Consider the following 17946-nt stretch of genomic DNA (forward strand, 5'->3'; position numbering starts at 1 on the left):
ACCAGTATTGTCAATCATCCTCTGTCAATGCATGTCGCAATTGGCATCAGAATATCAGATATTGTCGATACTTATTTACATCGTCCTAAAGCCTGCCCTATTGCACTCTGTTGCAAAAATATTGTTTGTTTTCAAACAGGTTTCCCAAATACTCCTATATTTCACTGTCTTCCATTATTTGGCCAGAAAGATACGTTTTGAGTTCTGGCCCAAACTCACACTATTGGTCGTATCAATGTTGCAATCGATGTTGCTGTATCATGCTGGTATGGATGCTCAAACAAACAGCAATGTTTTGATAATACCACAGAATCACAGTGTTTACACTTTTCGGGGAAATTACCCTTAAGTAGTTTACTTCAGGTTTACTCTGCATATTAAGCTGGGATGGGAGAAAGATTTTTCTTAACATCAAAACTTGACACAAATGACACATTTCATCTTTAATCATTCATTTTTTTCACTTCAGTTTACTGTCGTGGTAAACTCTCCTACTAAGGAACTGATTGCAAAGAGCCTTATATGTCTGAACATAAGGACTTTAAAGGTCTCTTGCAATAAAGATTTTGGCTGTATAGTCTGAAAGCCAGTGAGCTTTTCTTTTTTTGTCTCTGCATCCTGTCACTTTTAAGTCCTGAAGAGAAGACAAGTAGAGCTTGTTTTCTTTTACTGGCAACTCTATACTGAAGTATGGCTAGATGGCCTCATATTTGTAGAGTTGTATAATGTTCAATGGTCTGCTGATGGTAATGGGAGTGACCCATTTTTATAATAAATGTGACACCACTGAGTTGATTCTAAGGAGAAATGGGAATAGTTGGGTGAGTTCAGTCCATGGTTAGAGCCCATTACATGACCAGAAGTGTCTCATACTGACCCAAATGGCTTTCATAGTTTCACTCTCTGTTTTTGTAGCTCCCTCTGCTCTTGGCAGACAAATACGATATGATTGGTGACTTTTCTGTATAAACCGAGAGGACTGTGATAATATGCTGGAATAGCTCAAGCTTTTCATTTTAAAGGGATGGTGTAAAGTATTTGAGTGGAGAGAAATAAGGCATTCAGCAGGGTTGCCACTATATAGAGAGGAATGTCTTTCCTGTTGCTTCAACTGAAGGATCTACTGTTCCTGTGTAACTGCAGATGGTCAAAAGGTCTTTATAACAGGAAGCACTGGTCAAGGTTAACATATTAGTCAACCAATAGGAGTTCAGTTCAGGGTGTTTTACAAATGGTTTTGCACCCTTGAATGTAATAGCTTGTTGAAATAATCATTTGCTTCACTGTCATATACATTTATGACATTATTCTTTTAAGAAGAAGAACTGTCAGACAATACTGCCCTACAAAGGTACTGTAACTACACCAACACTGAAACAGTGAGAAATAGCTTCAAAATTGTTTTGATTTTATTTTGGATTTTTTTAGTTACTGCCATTTTTACACTCTTTTCTCTTAATCTGAGCAGATTTGAGCCAAACCTGTCTGTCACAGGACAGATCATAGTCTATGACCCCATTTACACCTGGTATTAAAATGCATCTCGGGTGATGCAATCACATGTGGTCATGCGAGACACATCAATGTTTACACCTGGTCTCTTAAATGCGTCTCCTGTGACCACTTGTGATCAGATTTCAAGGGGAGGGACTCTGATTTCATGACGACATACATCAGTCACTATGTCAGTGTTACTGCATGATAATACACCGCAAAACCGATTCGCTGATTCTCTCAGATGCAGTTGAAATTTAATCTAAGAACAAACATAACCATTCAAGCAAAATTATCCATTATTTTAGTGAAGTACCTGTAGTAAAGGAGCTTCAGATGTTTGTGCTTCTCTTCTGTGTTGACTTCAGACACACTGAAGAAGAACCGTGAAGTTCACGTGCTTGTATACAGTATATGTATCAGCTTTTTAAATTTTTTAGATTGGAGGATTATTTCCTTTTAAAGTGATAGTTCACCCAAAAATTAAGATTCTCTCATAATTTACTCACCCTCATGCCATTCCAGATGTGTATGACTTTCTTTCCTCTGCAGAACACAAACAAAGATTTTTAGAAGAATATTAAGCTCTGCTGGTCCTCACAATGAATGGTGACCAGAACTTTGAAGGTCCAAAAGAGACATAAAGGAAGTATAAAATTAATCCATATGACTCCAGTGGTTAAATCCATATCTTCTGAAGCGATATTATAAGTGTGGGTGAGAAACAGATCAATGTTTACGTCCTTTTTACTGAAAATCTACACTTTCACTTTATCTTCCACATTCTGGTGTGGAAGTAACTTTCACATTCAGCCACATACTTGTTGGGGCTGGCCAAAGTTGGAGATGGTAAAAAAGGACTTAAATATTGATCTGTTTCTCACCCACACCTATATCACATCACTTCAGAAGACATGGATTAAACCACTGGAGTCTTATGGATTACTTTTATGGTCTCTTTATGTCCTTTTTGGACCTTCTGAGTTCTGGTCACCATTCACTTGCATTGTGAAGACCAATAGAGCTGAGATATTTTTCTAAAAATCTTAATTTGTGTTCTGCAGAAGAAAGATAATCATACACATCTGGGATGGCATGAGGGTGAGTAAATGATAAGAGAATTTTCGGGTGAAATATTCCTTTAAAGCTGCATGTGATCGGATCACCCAAAACGCATCTTAATACACAAGGTGTAAATGGGGTCTAAGAGAAACCGGTCATTACAATAGACAATAGATGTCCTACATTTTAAAGTTCTTTTAATTTGGTGTAATACCAAAGATTTGGGCTGGATGTCAAAAACCCAGAAATCTCATCTTGTGTTTTTTGAAGTAAAATGTAGTTTGAAACAAAAGACTGACGCTAGCAGACACACTCACAAGCATGCAGAAAGGAAAGATTTGGACTGGTCATTTCCTGCCTTTGGAAATAACTTGCATTGGAAAACTCAGATTGATATTAAAACAAGTAAATGTTTCGAGAGTGTACTTCATTTAATAACGTTTTATTGTCCGTTTTGGAATAGTGCATGGCTATGCTATCAATTAGGTTAAATTTAGGGCAAAACAGTCATGACTCATATGACTGTATACAAAGTTAATGAAAAATTATAAACATACACATATTCTTTGTCAAGTTAGAAGCCTATCAAGTTAGAAAAGACATCTTTATTGCTTAAAGATTGATATGCTCTTTACAGACTTGTCTGCAGTGGGTTTTCTCGGGTTTACACTATTCAAACACTATAATTTGCAAGCAAAGTCTCTGTGTTGACTGAAACTTTACACCCTTAAATAACCTGATACTTGTGGTCTACTGGTAATTGCCATTGCCTGCATGGCTTTGGACTCTCTCATGTGTGAATTTGATTATGGATGTGGTAAAAATGGGCTGACGTTCCTTCCCAGAGGCTTTGAAACATGGATCTGCTTTTCTGGCATGGCAACAACACATTTATTCAGTGACCTAAATAAAAGACTGCAAGTGTTGAATGCTGGAAAAGCAGGTTTGCGTTGATTCTACTCTACCTATATACAAATAAAAAAACTGAAAATTTGTAATGGCTTTCAATTGTGGTTCAATGCATTAAATTTGCAAAATTTAAGTGAATATTTCCAAATATCTTTGGTAAATTAAACATTCCACTCATTAAGCAGAATGGTGAAGCTTTAGAGAGTACCAACTGTCTTCCATACCATCACACACGTGCACCTTTTAAAAAGGATTAAGAAAGCAGGTGTGGAGAACATGTCACAACATGTCTTTGTTCATACCAGATTTGTTCAGGGGTCCATTCATTCAGTAAAGGGAGTTAAACAAACTCAACACAGAGGTGATCAGTGGAAGAGTTGTATTCTGTGCTATGGAATCTCGCGGTGACTCCAAGAAAACACACCCTGAGGCATGGTACATTTAGACTATAAATTGAACTGTTGTACTTTATTTATTTCTTAAATGTGATTAGTGTCATTTTTTAAATAATGTATAATAATGCTACAATGCTTTCTCCTGTCCCAGATTAATTTGCAGAGACTATAAGTAATCAAATCAAAGGTTAAACCCCCCTAAAAATATAAACACTTGCTCTGTGGTGCTATCACAAAATTGCTCTGTTTGTTTGAGCATCACGACCAGCCAGACATTGCAACAATAACTCAGCCAATGGAATGAGTTTTGGGTGGGACTAACCCTTCTATGGTATCTTTCTTTCTTCTGCTGAACACAAACTGAGATTTTTAGAAGAATATCTCAACTCTGTAGGTCTATACAATGCAAGTGAATGGTGACCAGAACTTTGTGGCTCCAAAAATCACAAAGAAAACATGGAAGTAATCCATAAGACCTAAATACATTTTCCTAATTTAATAAAAATGGTTTCCTTTATCTGAGCAGTACAAGACTTGGTGACTTTTCCTCCATTTGCCATCTGAACATAGCAAAAAAATAAAATAAAACTGGGCTTGATTCAATAAGTTTAAATATTCTTAAAAAAAAAAGCGGCACCTTTGGTATTTGTGGTCAAAATTGATCGACCATTGAAAATGAATGGGAAAGACCAAAAAGCAGAGCAATTTTTTTTTTTTATCTGTCAAATACAATCAATAAATCAGCCACAATGCAGAAAAAAACAGATAGAAAATACAGGGTGAGACTCTAAATCATCCTAAGTGCAAAACATACACACCCACTCACACACAAACACACTTACACACACACACACACATACACAAATTAAATGATGAGACTCTAACACAGAGCTTTTTTTACATTTGCCAAAAAAAAATACAAAATCAGTCACAATGCTAAACACACACACTCAGAAATGAAGGGATGAGATGATAACACATTCACTATGCAGAGCACACACACACAGAGAACCAGGGCATCAGTAAGTGGAGCTCTACTGCCATGTTTTGATCATTCCAAGTCATCTGTTGTTTTCCAGCTAATGACAGCTATCTAACACACACACACACACACACACACACACACACACACACACACACACAAATTACTATAGAAAGTTTGAAATTGCTAAATGTTTACTCTGTTTCTTCTATAAATACTCTAATTGAAGTTTCAGAATTTTGCAGTTCATTTCTGTTTCTTGATGTTCATTTTCTTGACATTATTATGCATTTACTTTGAGCTATTACATTTTTATGTTTGAAATAAATTATTGGTAGAAAAATGCTTATTCTGTGTCTTTGTAACACCATGGTCAGGTTTGATTACAAGCATGACATTGACTGCAGAAACTGACACTTCAAATCAAATTTAAAATGCTAAACTTTGACAAATAATGTCTAAGTACTGTATATATCCAAATGCATATCTTGTGGTTAAAGTATAAAATTATGTTACAAGCTATCAGACTACACCGTAGGTGGCTACATGGTTTTCAAGTTATTTTATTTATATTTTGTTCACCAGATGGCAGCAAACTGCCTCATATTTATGTCATATTCTCATATTTTCTTCATGTTTCAACTTATAGAAGTGTAGGTTTTAATTTGTTGTTTTTTCAAAAACAATTGCTTATTATGCAAATTAATGGTAACATTTAGAAATGCACATGTAAATAAGATAAAAATAGCATTAAATCCAAAATGAAATGCATAATTTTATTGTCTTAATCAAAAAAATGGTTACACATCTAACCCTTCCGGTCAAAAATGACTGTGAATACCAAAGGGAGGTGCCATTTTTCAGTACCATAGGAGGGTTAAATCCATATCTTCAGAAGCTATATAACAGGTGTGGGTGAGAAACAGAACAAAATTTAAGTCCTTTTTTTACTCTAAATCTCACTTTAACTTTTACGTCTGCAAGTCACATATGGTGCCTGTTATGTTTCACATTCACATCTAAAAGTAAAAGTTAAAGTTGAGATTTAGAGTAAAAAAGACTCTTTTATCTGTTTCTCACCCACACCTTTTATATTTCTTCTGAAGATATGGATTTAAACACTTGAGTCAAATGGATTACTTTTATGTTTCCTTTATGTGATTTTCAGAGCTACAAAGGTCTAATCCCCATTTACATGCATTATTTGGACCTACAGAGGTGAGATATTTAAAAAAAAAAAAATGTGTTTGTGTTCTTCTGATGAAAGAAAGTTATACACATCTGGGATGGCATGAGGGTGAGTAAATGATGAGAGAATTTTCATTTTTGGGTGAACTATCCCTTTGACCCAAACCCCCACCATTTTTTGGCCACTATGGATTGTTATATGTCACGAGCTGCATAAATATTTTTCAAAAATGTTCCCTTTTGTGTTCCACGGAATAAATAATGCATATGGGTTCAGAATGACATCATGGTGAGTAAATAATTACAGAATTTTCATTTTAGGGTGAAGTATTCTTTTAAGAAAATATTCCCAAGATGTTGCTCTACGACATTGTGTAACTGCAACTTTAGAGTATTGTGCCAATGGAGCACTTTTTCCAACATTTTCTAGTTCTTTTGCACCTATTGGTTTGAGGCTGCTGCTGTCACACACCTATATCTGTAAATGATGCCGTATCTGATTTTACATGAAAGTGTGCTGTGCTGTACATAATTTTCACTGTAAGATTAACCCTCTGGGCTACTAGCCATATTTTTGAACAGCGATTACCACATCATAATATCAAATTTCAATCAGGTCATTCATGCAGCGACCACAAGTGTTTTGACACATTGGCACATTTGCTGCAGCCCACAGAGACCAGTTTTGCATATGCTCAGTGATGGAAGAATAAGCCAAGAGCCCTTCATGTTGGAATGAAGAGATCCGCATGTAATCAGTCTGTTGGAATGTGCACTGCAATAGACAGTGTTTGACTTGGGAATGTGGGTCAAGTAGACAGTGGCCGTCTTGATGGTTCTGGTATGGCTGAGAAATGTGGAACACTTTTGTTTCTATTAATGCAATGACCTCATTGCAAGTAAATTATGGTTATGCACAATCTCTCTTGCTCTCTCTTTGTGTGTGCAATATTTACACCGATCAGCCACAACATTAAAACCACTTGCCAAATTTTGAGTAGGTCCCCTTAATGCCACCAAAACAGTGCCAACCCGCATCTCAGAATAGCATTCTGAGATGATATTCTTCTCATCACAATTGTACAGAGCGGTTATCTGAGTTACCGTAGACTTTGTCAGTTCGAACCAGTCTGGCCATTCTCTGTTCACCTCTCTCATCAGTAAGGCATTTCTATCCACAGAACTGTCGCTCACTGGATGTTTTTTGTTTTTGGCGCCATTCTGAGTAAATTCTAGAGACTGTTGTGCATGAAAATTCCAGGAGACCAGCAGTTACAGAAATACTCAAACCAGCCCATCTGGCACCAACAATCATGCCATGGTCCAAATCACTGAGATCACATTTTCTCCCCATTCGGATGGTTGATGTGAACATTAACTGAAGCTCCTGACCCATATCTGCATGATTTTATGCACTGCTGCCACATGATTGGCTGATTAGATAATCGAATGGATAATTGTTGGTGCCAGACGGGCTGATTTGAGTATTTCTGTAACTGCTGATTTCCTGGGATTTTCACACACAACAGTCTCTAGAGTTTACTCCGAATGGTGCCAAAAATAAAAAACATCCAGTGAGCGACAGTTCTGTGGATAGAAATGCCTTGTTGATGAGAGAGGTCAGAGGAGAATGGCCAGACTGGTTCGAACTGACAAAGTCTACGGTAACTCAGATAACTGCTCTGTACAATTTTGGTGAGAAGAATAGCATCTCAGAATGCTATTCTGAGATGCGGGTTGGCGCTGTTTTGGTGGCACGAGGGGGACCTACACAGCATTAGGCAGGTGGTTTTAATGTTGTGGCTGATTGGTGTATGATGTGTGTATATTTGCAAAGGCTTTCACTGAGAGGTCTTTGTGTTTATATCTCTTGCCCATGCCAGATTTGAACTTGCTGTTAATGTAGAAAGATTTTTGTACATTCAAGCACTGCACAAACCAGCCATTTGACACAAAATAAAGCGTAAAAAATGTTAGATAAAAGTTAGATAAAATTTATTCTCTCCCCCTCTTATTTTTCCCTCAGGTCACGGGGAATGCCATTGCGGTGAGTGTAAATGTCATGCTGGTTATATTGGAGACAACTGTAATTGCTCTACAGAGACAGCTTCCTGTGTGTCAGATGATGGCAAGATCTGTAGCGGGCGGGGCAACTGTGTGTGTGGACGATGTCAGTGCACAGAGCCAGGGGCATTTGGGCACACATGCGAGAAATGTCCCACCTGCCCAGACGCCTGTGGAACAAAGAGGTATGAGATGCCAAAACTAATATATAACTAATATAGCTAACTTATTTTGTCATGTTGAAAAACACAATATATGTATGTATGTAAAATTATAGCCAGTGTCCAGAATTAACACCATTAATATTTCTTACCTTCCATGAAACTGTACACTCATTATTATAATTTAAAAATATACTGTTGTCCCTATGTAATTGGAATTTTTCAGTTAATAATTGAAACAAACTCACACCATCATACATGCACCATCACTTCACACATCTCAAAAATGTGAAGGCACATCATGATTTTGTTCCTCGTATTTTCATTTTGGCAGCTAAAATTGGGTTATTTTGACAAGTTTTTAAAGTGGTTGTAAATGATCAGAAAGATCTACAACATCACTGAAAGGTTATGAGAAATATTTTACGTGTCATCAAATGGAGTTTAGGAGAGAGAGAGAAAAAAAATCTAGGTATCCTAGATCAATTTGTGATGATACATTTTACCACTGAGATAAAAGTCACAGAATACACGCAGCAGATGTTTTCATTAGTAGAAGTTTTGTGTATCTTTCATATTAAAGTTATTAATCCTAATACATTTTATTTACCCGCTAAAGCACATTTTTTCACATTTACAGTTTCTTTTGGACCCTGGTCATAACCTTTCCTTTTTAAATCTTATTGATTCTGGTCAAATGAAAGAATCTTTAACAGTTTGGATATACTCGCACTACGTACACCCAATTATGGTCTTCATTTAGACTTTCATCAAAGCTGATAACAGGGTTTGAACTGTCTGACATATCTTTGCTCTGGCATTGACCTGTATTTATACTCAACTCTATCAGTCTGTTCAGTATTATGATACTGTTTGAATGATTGTACTGAATGTCTCTCCTCAGGGAATGCATCGAGTGTCGTCTCTTCAATACGGGGAGACTCGCCGACAACCAGACCTGCCAACGCATGTGCAAGGATGAGATCATCACCGTGGAAACCCTTAGTGAGTACACACTATTTGACTTTTGAGTGTTTGGTCAGTGTTTTGTGGCAGAGACTCTTTACTCATAGACAAATAGCAAATACTGCTCTGTTTTCTGTATAAGACCCAATATTGAATTGGTTTGAATAGCGATTCACAACATTTTTATTAAATTCTTTACATGATTATTAAGTAATGTTCTAACCTTTCATTCAGTATAATATATGGTGACCGACTGGTGTTAAATACAAGATCAGAGTTAAGTGTTATATTTTTATTTATTTATTTTAAATTCCTATTTAAAATAAGGTTTGAATAAAACACATACTTAAGGTTCAGATTAGATTTGAAAGGTACAGTGAATAAGACTTTTAGACCTATGAAGTGCATTTGATTGTTTTAAAACTGCTTTTCTCAATAAAGTGGAACTTGACACCCAAAATGTGCATGCTACAGCACAATGCATCAATTCCTTGTCCTCTTAAAAATGTGAAACTAAGTGTTTTTCCTGCACTGTGTTTCATTTCAGCAGTCAGTTCTGCTGGATAAACACAGTTGCCCACTGCAGTGGCTGGAGAATGAAACTTCAGCTACAAGGAAATGTCATAAATAATCTTTATAGCAGATTCCCAGCCATTCTCCTTCAGATCTACTTCTGCTCATGTAAATACATGCTCCCTTTAGCATGCACTTTCTACATGGGCACTGTAATCAAGAGGGAATGTTTTGACTTGGTTTCAATAATAAAAAAAAAAAATTTGCAACTTGCATTAAAAGGTTTAAAGCTAGTCTGTTTTCCTGCATGCCAGGACTCAGTGGTTGTGCTCCAGAGTTTGTGCTTCCAGGTCATGAGTGTGTTATTAGCAGCAGGGTGAAGCACAGTTTGTGGTGTTTCATGGCCAGCTCTGTTTATGTTATTATCTAGAATGTGAGCCTGGACGTCTCAGCAGAGCCACTGTGAAAGCCAATACTTACTGCTCTCTTTTTACAACAACCCTACTATTCTCGCATTACTTCCATTATATTTAGTGTCCTTGTATTGTTTAACAAAATATAATGCCAGGTGGCATTCACATTAAAGATTGATAGCACAACACAATCCTATGCAATGACATTTAGGCATTGTGACTAGTATCCAAATACCACTGTATAATGCTGTGGTGAGGTGTGCGTGGCCGAGCGACGTCTGTGGAGAGCGAGGTCTTTTATCCCTCTCCAGCTTTCACTGCAACACAAAACAGCTGTTAGAGGTGATTTCCCACAGGTGTCCATCCTTACCGTTCTTCCTCTCCCAGCCCCGCTCTCCACAGATGTCACTCGGCCACGCCCATCTCACAAAAAATGCACATACTTTACATGTACAGTATGTCTCTGAAATGAAAGAATGTTTTTTGTTGGTTGGCTATCTGTGAATCTTTAATTTATAATAATTCATGTAGGTTTTGTGAGAGATTGAAAGCTATCAATAAACTTCTCTGGGAGTTTTATAACAGTTTTTTTCATTACAGGAGGTACTTTATGTTCATCTAGGAATGCATGTATGAATGAGTCATTATTTTGGAGCAGTATGGGGCTTTTTTTGTATGGCTGAGATGCTGTAGTGAAACATTCAGGATGCTTGTGAACTCTTTAAAAGCCTTTCTGTGTCAGCACTAATTGTAAAAGAAGTCATCATGGATTTGATGTTTCACAACATTTCTCTGCTGTTTCAGTCAGCTGACTTCCTTAATGGACTCCACATTTACATTCCAGAAAGTTTTAGCCCTTCTAGACAAAGTGGGTCCATAGTTAAATGGACTGTAAGGAAGGGAGAGACTTCCTAGTCTTTAGGGGATTTTAATTACGATAACATCCAAGTGTTCTTGATAATCGGTGTCCTTGCTGAGGAATGAAAGCTGTGGTCCAATAATAATCTTAGGATTGTGCTGTTGGCTCAGTGTTTTTCTCTCTCTCCCTCTTGTGTCTCAGCCACAGTTTGTCCAGTTGTTTTATTTTTACTAGACTGCCCTTTCAATCCGCTCCTTTCCTCTCACTGTCTTTTTTTTTTTTTTAGAAACAGATCATCCTAACACTGTTCAGTGCATCTATAAGACAGAGAATGACTGTGTGATGAAGTTCACATACTCTGAACATGCCAACGGTCAGTCGGTCCTAACCGCTCTTAAAGATCCAGGTCAGTGTTTTGCGTTTTACAACTACTTTTTTTAAACACTGCATTAGAATTAATTTTAAGCACACTCCTGCTTGGAAAGTGTAAGGTAAGAAACTAGCAAAGTATAAGAAGTTGCATCTTTATATTGCCATTTCTTCCTTTAGATTTGGTGCAAACAAGGGTAAATGTTGTTTCCAAAGTTAAATCCCTATTTAAAGTGATAGTTCACCCAAAAATGAAAATTCTCTCAACATTTACTCACCCTCATCCCATCCCAGATGAGTATGAATTTCTTTCTTCTGCAGAACAAAAGATTTTTAGAAGAATATCTCTGCTCTGTTGTTCCAAACAATGTAAGTGAATGGTGAGCAGAACTCAGAAGGTCCAAAAATGACATAAAGGAGGCATAAAAGTAATCCATAAACTCCAGTGGTTAAATTGATGTCTTCTGAAGTGATATGATAGGTGTGGGTGAGAAAAAGATCAATATTTAAGTACTTTTTTTCTATCAATCTTCACTTTTGACCAGACCCAAGCAGTAGGTGGTTGAATGTGAAAGTGAAAGTCTCTTCCACACCAGATTGCGCAAGTGAAAGAACAGTGTAGATTTACAGTTTAGAAAGGACTTAAATATTGACCTGTTTCTCACCCTCACCTATCATATCACTTCAGAAGACATCAGTTTAACCACTGGAGTCGTATGGATTGCTTTTAGACTGCCTTTTGAACCTTCAAAGTTTTGGTCACCATTCACTTGCATGAGCAGAAGTATTCTTTTAAAAATCTTTGTGTTTTGCAGATGAAAGAAAGTCATACACATCTGGGTTGGCATGAGGGTGAGTAAATGATGAGAGAATTTTCTTTTTTGGGTGAACAATCCCTTTAAGCATCATGGCAAACATTTATGCATTTTGTGTATGTTTACAGAGTGTGCTGTTGCCCCTAATGCCATGACGGTACTCCTGGCAGTTGTTGGCAGCATCCTGTTGATGGGTATTGTTCTGTTAGCCCTCTGGAAACTGGTTATCACCATCCATGACCGCCGTGAGTTTGCCCGTTTCCAAAGTGCACGTTCGCGGGCACGATATGAGATGGTGAGGATATCCACCAACATCTAACTTTTTTCAGGCCCTAGTCTCAGGCCTTGAGTTTCAGGCCCTATTTGTAACTTAGTATACGTGGAAAATGCCGTGAAATATACTTGAGAATATTTTCAGAACTTCAAAACTTGCTCATGATGTTTTTCCATGTGTAATTCAGAGATCTTGTATTGCATTCCACTTACAAATTTATGAAACAATTAAATATAACATTTGGAATATTATTTGTAACTTTCTAGGTACATATTATTATTGTATATATATTATGACAAAGCTACAGGAATGCATACATATAGCACTGTTTGTAAAAATTATATACTGGCAACTTTAAGTAATCAATAGGACAAAAACAACTAGGCTTTGATTGAAACCATAAGGCCTTTTGGAATGCATCAGTCAGCTGGGAGTACAAATCAGTCATGATGATCATTCCAAAGCTTGTGTTCAAAGGCTCTGCTCGCTCTACCCTTGTAACCATGTGCATTTCAATGATCCCGTCTGACCTATTTTCCCCTCTGTGTGTGTCTCTCCCCCTTGTCTTCCTCTTAGGCATCTAATCCTGTTTATAAGCAGTCCATCCCCTTTCACCCAATGGAGACAGTTTTCCATATGCATACCAAATCATGCAATGGAGGAGTCCACTGATTAACCAGCAGTTGGACTTGGGGACATGGCAGGTCCTGTCCAGTTGTGCACTATTGCATTACAATGGTGAACCGAGATGGCCATTTTGTTTGTGCACATTTTGTTGCCTTTATGCAGTGCAGCCTCCTTTTTTGTGGGTGTTTTTTAGGATTGTAACTGATCATTATGCATTTCAGTAAAGTTCATTGCTTAGCAGCACTAGGACACCTGGTGGATTTAAGAAGAGGACTGGCGCAGGATGAGCTGAACTAGTTGGAGAAGCTTTTCTGTCTTCTACTAGAAACATTTGCCGTTGGACGCTTATACGCCATGGACAGCTTGCTTGAATTACATTACTAATTTTCTTCAGTTCTAACCATACCTCCTCCACATTACGATGGATTCACTGTGCATTGTGTTGTAGAAACAGAGACTTTTTCAAGTGTATGTATATTTTTAACAGTGTGCCTTTCCCAACCATTACACATTTTAAATTAATTCAACTTATTTACTGCATGTATGGTAGCCAGGTGCCACAAAGTTTGCAATTATACATCAACTCTTTGATGGAGAGGGTACTAACCAAACCAGAGCAATAATTTTCTTAACTCTTGTTTTGCACATTGGGTATTAGGTTAAGGTTTATAAAGTAAAAAAAAAAATTCCACACTAGAATGCTAGTCTTTTGTGTATGCAGATATTGCCACATGTTTGCACGTTTTCTTGATTTATAATTGTACAGTTTGATACAATAACACTGCCTGCTGATAATTTGAGAGTGTCTCATTTCTTTCTAAACAATCATACCTAGAGCCACTTTAAAGGGGGTCGCACACTGGACGCGTCTGGCGGGCGACATGGCGCGTTCTAAAATTCGAAACAGCTGTTTTCAATGAAGGTAAGCTCACTGCCGCTCGGCGTCTGTCGGCAGCGCCCAGCTACATCTCCGGAGGCTGCTCAAATTACTGCCACGCCACGGAGCACAACTCGCATATTTTCCATTAAATTTGACCCAAATCATTATCAAATGACATCGATTATTTACTCTAGCCTTGTTCATTCTTGAAGAAGGGAAAATGTTGGAAACTTTTGTGTGTAATGTCTGCCACCTGAACCGCATCGACGTGCCTGTGTTTTGAGCAGCCTCCAGAGTCGTAGCTGGGTGCCGCCAACAGACGGCGAGCTGCGGCGGCGGTGTGGGTACCTTCATTGAAAACAGTTGTTTCGAATTTTAGAACACGCCATATCGGACATCCACCATGTGCGACCCCCTTGAAAGGAATGTTCCGGGCTCAATACAAGTTAAGCTCAATCGACAGCATTTGTGGCATAATGTTGATTACCACAAAAATTTATTTCGACTCGTCCCTCCTTTTCTTTAATAGAAATGTGAAGCTTTAATTTTATAAAAGCACTTACATTAATTCTTCTGTTAATACTCATGTAATATTTGAGCTGTAAAATTGTTTAAATTGTCATTTTTACTGTCATTTTAGGGTTTGTTGACATCATCATGGCGACGAAGTTGTAAAATTAGCTATAACTTTATACAGAAAAGTTTAGTAAGTGATTTTGTCACACTAAAATCATGTTAATACACATATTGTTGATGTCTTGTGGCTATACTTTTGAAAAAGTGAGTATTTTTATGTTAAAAAATTAGCCTCCATTCACTTCCATTGTAAGTGCCTCACTGTAACCCAGGGGCAAGTCAAAATAAATTTTTGTGGTAATCAATATTATGCCACAAATGCTGTCGATTGAGCTACATGTGTATTGAGCCCGGAAAATTCCTTTAAGGTGTTGATAGAAGTTTAATTTGTGTTCTATACCCGTACCATAGGGACATGGACTCAGTAAAAAATTAGACACTAGTCGCTAACTGCTAGTTAGAAGGGTGTAACATTTCAAACAGACTTAAAAATGTGCCTTGTTTACATCCACTTAAAAATACAGAAGATGTATTATTAAAGTACACTCACAGCATTTTAAAGTCTTGGAGCACAAAACTTTTTTGCTTTTTTGCTAAACAAAGCATTCCAGCACAGCAGAAAATGCCACAACCACCTTTCGGTGGGTTGATGGGAAAATCTGGCTTCATACTGAAGCAGGGTGTCAGAAGCCCTTGATCTAAGAGGGCCGTACACCTGGAGGGGACGATGGTTTTAATGGCCTAATGTGTGATTTTTACCGTTTATTTGTCATATTCCCCAGTGACTAATAAGAAGTCGGATAAAATGGGCAGTGAACGCTTTTACGAGGTTCAAAGGAGGTGTGACTGTCATGTGTGTGTACAAGGGGTGTTCACCTGCATTGAGGGTGGGAGAGGACTGAAGGCTGAGAGTGTAAATCAGGCATCGGTGTGTCCTGAGGTGAAGGTCCTCAGTTTCAGCTTACAAAGAGCAGCTGTGTTTGTGATGGGGAATGTGAGTTTGCCCTCTGGACCCAGTTAAAAACCTATACAGGCGTCACAGCCCAATTACTTTTTCTTTTTTTTTCAAACAATAAAAAAATTCAAATTAAAATAAATAAATAACTTGTGAATGGATCTTTTAAATACAGTATAAAAATAAATACAAAATAAAATATCACTTTGATGCAAAGAAATGTGTGTGTGTGTGTGTGCAATTTTAGCACTGCTTTACTGTGAACACAAGACTGTGTCCTCAGGGCAACTTGAAGAACATTTTGCAAGGTCTGTTGGGTGGTCTATCAGTCCAAATAATAAAAATATAAAGTCCTACAGGTCTGGTCCTACTATCAAATCAAGAGATAAATGACAGTTTTACACAGTTTTTTGTTTGTTTGTTTGTTTTTTTGTTTTTTTCAATTTCTGTGCCTGCAGAAGCCATGTTTGCTATAAAAGTTAACACTGTAAATTTAAATCCTTCTGCAAATAAAGAGTAACCACCATGTGGTCAGACTGCCATCATTTCCATGCTGTCTCGCAGCACAGCACAGCCATTGCTGGCATTTTGAGTCGAGACTTCGGGTTGCATGTAGAAATACAAATATGTGTGTGTGCAGCTTTACTGGTTGTTCCCCGCTTGCATCTCAACCCTGTGGTTTGATCATAAATCACATTTGTTCCCAGAGTTCGATGAACAAAATATTCCTTTCCTCCAGAGCCATGAGGCAGTATGAGCAGCCAGAATATTTAGACAGAAGTGAAGTCATCCACACAGGGTAAGGACAAAACACAGAAAAGGAAAGTAGGTTTGCATGTTAGGTGCTCACTAGCAGGACTATGATGTTTTCGTTAAACCATTAGGAGTTGAACAGCAACAGCTGTGCCTTTGAAGGCCTGAGGCAAAGAAGCACTTTAAGGTAATATGTGCTAGTTTAATTTTTTGACATTGTTCAAGATGTTTCACAATGATGGGATATCATATATATTAAACTTTTTATTAAGAAGTGTCAGTCATTTTCATCTTTATTAACATGATATAGGTCATCCTCTGGGGACAGAATGTTCTCGTGTGTAGGTTTTGAAGGTAAATCTCACTATTTGTATTGATGTTTGAAGGCCTAGTTAATTTAGCTAAAACAGAGCTGAATTAAATTTTATTTGAATATATATTTAAATATATTACATTTTAAATATTGATATTTATTTATTTAAATATTCATTTCATATTTATATTAAATATACCTTTCAAACAAATTTGATTGAATGTCAGGTTGGTTTGAGGCTTTTCTATGAATCTCATCACCCTGTTACTGTACCCTTTTTACGGGAATTAGTGAAACTAAATTATTTTCTGTGCTCTTGTAAAATGTCTCTTTTTTCCGTCTTTTAAGTGAGTTTGTTCTCCCTCATACTATATGTATGCTCACAAACGTATTTGCCTTAAAAGCATTTCAGAATTTCATTTGAAATTTTCAATGCTGAGTGCAAAGATTTGCTGTCCAATGTAATTAAAATCAAATTATCTAGATGTGCCAGATTCAACCACTTTTTTTAAGAGCACTGTACTGTCTATCCAGGGAAGTGTGATCACTGCCAATCTTGACATACTGGAATGCATGGGCGGACTGGGAAGAGAAACTGGCCCACCGGGAAAATGTTCTCCCTATGCCAAAAACTGCAGTACAGCCCATTGAAAAGACTGTACATCTATCCCTCACAGCCTCATTGTCCTATTAAAAAGCAAAGATGGTGCTAGCGTGAATAAGGTCTAGCCCTGCCTTATGTTTCCACACCATGCCTATTGATGTTTTTCATTATAATGTTGAACGCTCAGGGAAGACACTCATATTTTGCTTTATTCATGATCTGGGACAAAAACAATAGCTGCAACACATATTCATCTCTAATTATGAACCCATTGTGTTTGTGGTACAAATGTTTATGTAAACTAAGGCCCACTTTCTTTGGTTATTCTGGGACAATATGGAGCATAGGAGCTTTTCACATAGGCACCATTGTCTGTTCATCTCCGTTCATGTCGGTGTCTGTGTGATATCCTTACTATGCCTGTGTGTGTTCCTTGGCGCACAGCCCCACACTATTACTCATTCAATGGCCCAGATGTCAATTTTTGCTCAATGAGATCATGTAGCCCTCAGAAGATTGATTAAAAAAAAAAAAAAAAGAAAAAGAAAAAGAAAGAAAATCACCCTTTTATGCTGGTATGCTCTCAGTGCCATATCCAGAACCTGCTTAAGAGAATTTAGCAGGTCATTAATTACCAAAAAGTTACTGTCTACTGTGCATTTACAATAATCTATATGACATGAAAAGCTCACACAGGTTTTGAAATCAGCAAGTGTCCAGAATTATTTGCAAAAGAAAAAAAGATCATAATAATACATAGAAACACCAAGAGGA

At 37.4% G+C, this 17946-nt stretch overlaps 1 protein-coding gene across 1 annotated transcript in view; it reads left to right on the plus strand.

Moving 5' to 3' along the window:
- Positions 1–16028, plus strand: part of LOC127448308 (integrin beta-5-like) — a 57966-nt gene extending 41938 nt beyond the window's left edge. Inside the window, exons 11-15 of the mRNA XM_051710748.1 lie at positions 8057–8279; positions 9160–9260; positions 11293–11412; positions 12319–12485; positions 13041–16028. Of these exons, the coding sequence (XP_051566708.1) occupies positions 8057–8279; positions 9160–9260; positions 11293–11412; positions 12319–12485; positions 13041–13136 (707 nt within the window). The 3' untranslated portion in view covers positions 13137–16028. The remainder of the gene's footprint in view (positions 1–8056; positions 8280–9159; positions 9261–11292; positions 11413–12318; positions 12486–13040) is intronic.
- The last annotated feature ends 1918 nt before the right edge of the window (positions 16029–17946 follow it).

The sequence above is a fragment of the Myxocyprinus asiaticus genome, chromosome 11 (assembly GCF_019703515.2).
Source record: "Myxocyprinus asiaticus isolate MX2 ecotype Aquarium Trade chromosome 11, UBuf_Myxa_2, whole genome shotgun sequence".
NCBI lineage: Eukaryota > Metazoa > Chordata > Actinopteri > Cypriniformes > Catostomidae > Myxocyprinus > Myxocyprinus asiaticus.